The following is an 8079-nucleotide window of genomic DNA, read 5'->3' as shown; positions in this document are numbered from 1 at the left end:
GACTTGCGGATGTATGATGGTCACGTTTTTGATACATATAAGGAGGCATGTATAGATAGAGGATTATTGCAAGACGATGAAGAATGGTCACTTTGCCTCCAAGAGGCATCTTTTTTTCAAAATGGAATGCAGTTGAGACAACTCTTTGCAATCATATTAGTGTTTTGTGAGCCACTACATTCGGCTGCTCTTTGGGACACATTTTGTACCGAATTATGTGAGGAATATGTTTATGCCCTAAGGATGCGTATTTCAGATGCAAGTGTACGATTTGATGTGGTAAAAAATCAAGCTTTGCATCATATAGAATGCTTTTTGCAACAACATGGGAAGAGGCTTTGCGATTATATGTTGCCTGCAATAGACTCAACAATGGTATCCTTAAGTGAAACCGGTGCTATGGCTGAAGAGAAATGTTTAATGTTGATGAGCAGCGTAATATAGTAGATCGTATGGATACTCCTTAAATGAGAATCAGCGAGATGCTTACCACCAAGTGCTGCAAGCTGTTGACACACATTCAGGGAAGGTATTTTTCTTAGATGGTCCTGGTGGCTTAGGAAAAACTTACCTATACAATGCACTTCTTTCACGATTGTGAGGAAGCTGTAGAATTGCTCTTGCATGTGCATCTTCAGGTATTGCAGCTTTGCTTTTGAGTAATGGAAGAATTGCTCATTCTAGGTTTAAGATACCTTTGGATCTTCACTCTGAAGCAACTTGCAATATAATGGTAAATAGTCAACTTGCAGAACTTCTAAGAAATGCAGCTTTGCTTATATGGGATGAAGATCCCATGACACATCGCTATGCATTTGAAGCAATGGACAAAACTTTAAGAGATATTATGTAGCGAAATACTTTGTTTGGTGGAAAAGTCATTTTGTTTGGAGGCGATTTTTGACAAATACTACCTGTTGTACCAAAGGGTAGTCGTGCAGACATTGTAAATGCTTCATTGTGTCATTCTCACATATGGAAATGTACGAAGATATTGAGGCTTACCAGAAATATGTGCATACTTGAATGTGGTCAAAATGCTCTTCAACAAAGTTTTTCGCGTTGGGTGCTTGATATTGGTAATGGGGATATGGATGATGGAGGAGACTTACATAGGGTCAAAATACCTTCACACATGATGCTTCCATGAAATAGTTTGGCTGATCTTGTAAGCTTTATATATGGAGATTTCTGTCATGTGCAAGATCATGCAAGTTTTTTCAGAGATCGAGCAATACTTGCCCCGCGGAATAAAGAGGTGGATTTAATCAATGACTATGCATTACGAAGAATGCATGGAGTTTGCAAAGAGTATCTTAGTGCAGATTCAATTTGTATGTCAGAGGAAAACACACGTTTGTACACAATTGAATATCTGAATAGCCTTACTCTTGGTGGTGGTTTTCCACATCATGCTTTAGTCTTGAAAGAGAATGCCCCTATCATGTTGCTGCGGAATTTGGATCCAAGACGTGGTTTGTGTAACCGAATCAGATTGATATGCAAGCAATTTCATCATAAGGTAATTGAGGCAGAGATAGTTACATGATCAAATATTGGAGAGAGAGTTTTTATTCCAAGGATTGACTTTATTATCCATTTCAAATGAAGCGTCGTCAGTTTCCAATCAGGCTTGCTTTTCGGATGACAACCAACAAAGCACAAGGGCAAATACTGGGAATTCTCAGACTATATCTTGCATCATCGATCTTCTCTCACGGACAATTGTATTTTGCAATTTCACGTGTGCGAAGTGCAGCTGACATGAGGATTGTTGTCAATACTAAAAACACTCAATTAGCGGAGTGTTACTACACTCCAAACATTGTATTCAAGGAAGTATTGCAACTAGCAAACTCATAACAATAAGTTCAAATTGACATTGTGGCTCTCACTTAAAGTCCGACACAATTGATGTTAAATTTTATTGATATCTCTTAGATCAAAGAATTGGCCACAAATGGATCCTCGACGCAGTGCATCCTATGTAGTGGATCATATCACTGAATTCATTCGAGGTATTTATCTTCTTTTTTAATTTAGTGTATTAACTTGACCTATTATTTTCTTGAAAAGATTGGCTTATACATTGACTTACTTTATTGAAGATCCACCGCAATGGAGGGGAAGAGTTCCTGCTATGTTTTTGGTGATCTTATTTGAAACAACTCATACTATATTGTAAGAGTTTTGATATGGTATATTGGTAGTTTTAAGCTTTTAATGCTCTACATAATTCATGGATGCCATTGTAGAGATCACTGCCATCGAGGATTTATCATCGTAGGTGTTTATGAAATGCTATACTTAGGTATAGATATGTCTACGGAAGTTCTTGGATACTACCATGTAGCCTTTTCTTTGGACCACGAGTATCGTCAGATCCAAGTTAATATTTGGTTTGTGAGTGACGAGAGGCCAGTCGATGCACAACAGGTGGGGGTTGCTGGAGACCACACTACACCATATTGATTGAGGATATTTAATCAAGGTGAAACCCCCCCCCCCGGTATCTTGCAAAATGTATACAATATAGGTCCTTGGACTTATAGAATCCCTAACGTGGTCTCTCAAAGGCTACACTTTGAATAACTCTTTTGTATTAGCTCTGCTACATTCAAAATATTCAAAGCATCTTTGTGAAGTTGTGAAATTTCAAAGTCTTTTAAAAGGCTTTCATTCTCTCTCTCTCTCTCTCTCTCTCTCTCTCTCTCTCTCAGGCTACACTTTGAATAACTCTTTCTATTAGCTCTGCTATATTCAAAATATTCAAAGCATCTTTGTGAAGTTGTGAAATTTCAAAGTCTTTTGAATTGCTTTCATTCCTCTCTCTCTCTCTCTCTCTCTCTCTCTCTCTCTCTCTCTCTCTCTCTCTCTCTCAGGCTACACTTTGAATAACTCTTTTGTATTAGCTCTGCTATATTCAAAATATTCAAAGCATCTTTGTGAAGTTATGAAATTTCAAAGTCTTTTTGAATTGCTTTCATCTCTCTCTCTCTCTCTCTCTCTCTCTCTCTCTCTCTCTCTCTCTCTTAAATCCTTCATTTAAATTTTATATCTCTACAGTATGATCATCAAAGTCTTCTTTATTCTATTTCATCTCTCTTGCTCTTAAACTTCTAAATCTCTGCAGTTAGAGCAGATAAAGAATGGCACGATACATCATGGTTTCATACACCCTGAATGATGTACCTTCTTATATTAGAGGTATGTAAAATCTTATTTTTGATAATTACTTTTACCATGAATGAGAACTTTGTGGTCTTTATTTTGTATATTGATACTTACTTTTACCATGAATGAGAACTTTGTGGTCTTTATTTTATATATTTACATGTGCGACATTTTTTTTCTAGATCCTCCATTGTGGAGGGGTCCTGCACATGCTGAGGATATTGTTCGTATTATCGAAGATTTTGAGATCCTTTGGTGCGTATAGCTTGAACTTGAATCCATGTGACACTAAATGTGTTGTTACTTTTTATGCCTGAATGGTTGGTTGTTATCTTCATTGCATGCTTCAATATTATGGCAGACATTCTGTCTTGGCATTATATGAAGCACGATATTTTAGAAGTGTTGTAGGTTATTATCATATAGAGTTTGATGTAAATGATATGCGAATCACTGTACGAGAATTAGGTATGCAACGGCCTCTCGATTGCAACTTTTCATACGGTCCCTATGGAGTGAATGAATGGATGTTTAGAATCTATTCTTTGGGTGACACACCTCGACACCTCGGTCACAGTGTTCGACGTATTGGACCTTGGATCTTGAGAGTTCCAAGTAGAGTGTGTCGTAGGCTCATCTTCTTTAGCTGATCGAACACTTTTATCCATTGTCTAAGAATTCTAAGAACCATATTTTTTAACTTATTGTTGGCTTATTGAAGCGGGTTTTTATCTACTACATAGGTTAATGAGAGAGAGAGAGAGAGAGAGAGAGAGAGAGAGAGAGAGAGAGAGAACTTTGCTAATTGCTAATGTAGGTTAACTTGGGTCATGATGTATTGGCTATTCTCCCAATACATATAAAGATGATGATCTATTTGAAAGTTAAGGAAGAGTACATTTGTCAAGGAAATGGTACAGTTGGTGGCATCATTGGGTGTATTCATATGCAGATGGGTGGTATGGAAATTGTGGATGCTTAAGCATTTCACTATGCAAAGTGTCACAAATATTGAGCGAAATAAAATTGATGAGAGTCCTACAAGAACTACATATGATTGATATTTATTATGTCAATGTTTGTGGTTGTGATATTCAGTTGCGAAAGATATATCACAATCATAAATCTTATAGTTCAGATGAAGAGTTTCAAGTTTTGAAATTAATTGTGAAGTTTATCAATGGGATATATTGGAGTGATCCTCAACCGTCCAATTATAGAGTAGAATATGAGTCATTGTTGTAAACAAAAACATTGAGGTTGTTATAAAGAGTTTGACCTTATGGATCTCTTGACACTTTTTGGCAATGCAGCTCTATTTTGGCATGGCGCTTATACTTTCGTATTGCGCTTATATTTTTTTAAAGTGTTTAAGTGCACTTTTAACAAGTGGCCATGTTGATTATATATATATATATATCTCTCTCTCTCTCTCTCTACAATTTTAAGCTTTGAGTACTAATGTTGCCCTCTATTCTTGCAGCCAATTAAATGGCCCATGAAATTGTGAATATTTTTCCAAGTGTAAAAAATCTTATTGTTGATGCCCTTGAAGAAAGTTTGTTACCTGCTGAATGGGGATGGCAATGGGCATGGGAAGTGATCGAGAAAAACTACACTGTTTAGGGGTCATATGTAGATGAAGAGTTGGATACCATTTACATCAGGTTGCTTGATCCCTATTTCTTTTTCAATCTTAGACTCATGCTCTTAAAGCAAGAGCTTGAGCCTTGGGTCGTCATTACAAGATTTACTTGAGATGGGTTCAAAAAATAGATTTAAAAGAAGTTTGTAGAGATCCAGCTCAATATCTTGATCCTGTTGAAATAGCACGACTAAGAGTGTTATGCAGACATATTCCTGAGCCTTTTTGGCAATAATGTAAAAACTGATTTTGTTTGGTTTGAAATGTTTCTTTAGCGTGTGCTTTTATGTAATCTCTATGTGTGTGTGTGTGCGCGCGTGCGAAAGGGAGAAGAAGAAGAGAAAGATGCGAAAAGGTTAAATGTAACAGGAGTAGTCTAAAGGGGCCAAAGACAAAGTGAAACAAAAACTTGCATTTGAATAATGGGTCAATAAGTATTTGTAAGTTATTGGTGATAGTGTTTAAAAAAAAGATTTAAGAGAAGTATGTCAAAAGATTTAAGAGAAGTATGTCAAGCTCCAGCTCAATATCTTGATTTTGTTGAAATAGCACAACTATGAATGCTATGCTATGTAGATATATATATTCCCGAGCAGCCTTTTTGGCAATGATGTAACTTTTGAAATCTTTTTGATTGAAAAGGTACAAAATCCTTTTTGGTTTGAAATCTCTCTCTTTATTGAAGTGTTTTTGTGTTTTCTTCTTCTTCTCTCTCTCTCTCTCTCACTCATTGAAGATAGAGAGAGAAAAGACAATCCCTATGAAATGTTTGCAAGCATAAGTCAAAACACAACACAAATGCACGATAATATTCTCCCTCTCTCCCTCTTTCTCTTTCCCTCCCTCTCCCAACATGGAGTAACCAAGATCCGATAGCATGTAAACAAATATCATTAATTAATTTAATTTGTGTCATAGTAAGAGCCAACGACGACACAAGCCTATAGGCGGGTCGTGCAAGCTACTTTGGTTATATGGCCATTTTATGTTTGTGGCCTTGTTTCTTATGCATGTTCGTCTGTCAGAGTTGGTGTTGTATCACGTCCAGTCGCCCACACGCAACCAGAGAGAGAGAGAGAGAGAGAGAGAGAGAGAGAGAGAGAGACCCTTAGGCAGACGGCTTTGCACTTTTTTCAGAAGCCGCTTGTGGTCGATTTTCCATGGAGGTAGGAGGCTTGAAGCTGCGGCCTATCCGAACCAGACCTCCAGCTGCATCGTCTGAGGCCTCTGTAGATGCAGGTGAACTTAATGGTGGGCTTGCTCAGCAACCATTGAACCCCAATCAAAGGGCTGATGCTGATGGTAGTGATGCATGCACGATTCCTGAGCCTGTGACACCTGCTGGTCGTGCCTTCCTCGATCCATCATTTAATGCGCACATTCTTGTCATTCTGGGCTCCAAGGTTCCTATCAACGTCGATGCTCTCAAGTCTGGCCTTCGCGAAACCATCATCAAGCACAAGCGTTTTAGCAGCATCATTGTAAGACATGAAATCTCATCGTCAACAGTTTCTCTGATGGTTATGTGCATGGCAGATGGGCATTTAATTGTGCAATTGTACTATAAGGTGTCGCATCAGTATGAGATGTTTATGCAGTGTCCATTTACAACTCTGATAGTTTTGTATGAGATGCCTTTGAGTTTGAGTCTATCAATGTTAGTTGTGTGTGTTTATGTATGAGTGGGGGGTTTCCAGCTTTAATGGATGTCTATGTGCGAGGTTATGTTGATAGAGGAAAAGCGACAAAGGGGAGCTTATTTGGGTGCCAACTTCTGTCAACTTGGATGAGCACATCATAACTGCAGGAGGAGATACAAGCTCAGCTACTTTTGTAGAAGATTACGTGGCACAATTGGCACAAGCTCCTCCGCTTAACGCATCACGCCCACTATTTGAATTTCACGTATTGAGAGCAAAGCTAGGGGATGCAGTAGAAAACACTGTTTTGAGGGTGCACCATGCACTGGGTGATGGAACTTCCCTCATGTCGCTCTTGCTTTCATGCACAAGAAAGGCAGCAGACCCAAACTTACTGCCTACACTTCCCACTCAAGTGTACAGGAGTGAGACAAAAAGCTCGACTTGGAAAGCATTCGGGCTTCTAGTGTGGAGATTCCTCCTCATCTTGTGGTACACATTCTTGGATGTGTGCTCATTCATTGCCACATCACTGTGGTTGGAAGATAGCCAAACTCCCTTAAAGGGGAGTCTAGGAGTAGAGAAGCTACCGAGGAGGCTTGCTTATTGGACAGTCTCCATGGATGATATTCGGATTGTAAAGCGAGCTATTCATGGGGTAAGAAGCAATTTTTCCAGCAAAAGCTTTCAAACTGAAATGTGTCATCAAGTATCTTTTCTGGTTTTTCTAAGCTCAAAGAAAATGTTCTTTCATGAGCGATTTATAATGCGTAGTTAATTAGGTAACAAGTTTTTCATCCTTGAAAAGAAGTGTTGCATATGTCCATGTTTACCGCGGCATGCATTCTTGGACATCCAGGCATGCATTCTGGCAATTTATATATGACTATGTATTTGTGCGCACGCGTGCACACACATGCATGCATGTTTTCTATTTGTGCACACACATGTATGTACTATGCATTTATGTGCATGCATGCACACGTGTGTGCCTGTGCATTGCCCACATTCATGTTGTATATGTGGGTGTGGGTGTATATGAGTGATTGTCTATGTGCATGCATGTGCTCACATATGTGATTGTGTGTCTATGTGAACATACATATGTACACGCACACCAATATGTGACCCCATCTCTTTTATTTTCTATGTAAAAGAGAAGAAAAACAATTTAAGGCCTATGAGACCAAAGCAATAAGAAACAAACCTTAAGCTAAAGCCTAATAGATTGTCTATTCTAGTATCAATGGTCCATCAAAGAGACACTTGTTTTGTATGGGCTTTAGCCTATGACCCTCGGGCCTCCTATGTGGGAAAATACCGCATGAGAGGATTTGTCTATGATGTGTAGGAAGCTCCTCTAGCCTAGAGAGCATGAGCATCATGTGAGTGCACTTAAAGAGTGTGGAAACAAAGGGTGAGAACCATCTGTCTATGCCCCTTGTAATAACATTTTCAATGATTAGTACAATGCATAATCAAGAGTCTCATTAGAGTGAGTCTACATTGTGTCTCTCTCCTTCTCTCGTTGATTACACACACACACACATTATGAAAGCTACTCTCTCTAATGCACTGTAACCTTAAGTTCCTAACAAGATGTATGAGAGCCTTAAGATG

At 38.6% G+C, this 8079-nt stretch overlaps 1 protein-coding gene across 3 annotated transcripts in view; it reads left to right on the top strand.

Annotated features, from left to right (window-relative positions):
* The first annotated feature begins 5707 nt into the window (after positions 1-5707).
* LOC147440587 (wax ester synthase/diacylglycerol acyltransferase 11-like) overlaps positions 5708-8079 on the top strand; it is a 13675-nt gene continuing 11303 nt past the window's right edge. Inside the window, exons 1-2 of one of the 3 annotated variants that reach the window (XM_086530304.1) lie at positions 5708-6300; positions 6554-7117. In XM_086530304.1, coding sequence (XP_086386430.1) covers positions 5980-6300; positions 6554-7117 — 885 coding nt within the window. In that variant the 5' untranslated portion in view covers positions 5708-5979. The remainder of the gene's footprint in view (positions 6301-6553; positions 7118-8079) is intronic. The other 2 variants (XM_086530302.1, XM_086530303.1) reach the window with 2 other exon arrangements.

Source organism: Adiantum capillus-veneris, chromosome 15 (genome assembly GCF_014529385.1).
Source record: "Adiantum capillus-veneris isolate H3 chromosome 15, ASM1452938v2, whole genome shotgun sequence".
NCBI classification, from domain to species: Eukaryota; Viridiplantae; Streptophyta; class Polypodiopsida; order Polypodiales; family Pteridaceae; genus Adiantum; species Adiantum capillus-veneris.
This window is presented reverse-complemented; position numbering and strand designations above follow the sequence as displayed.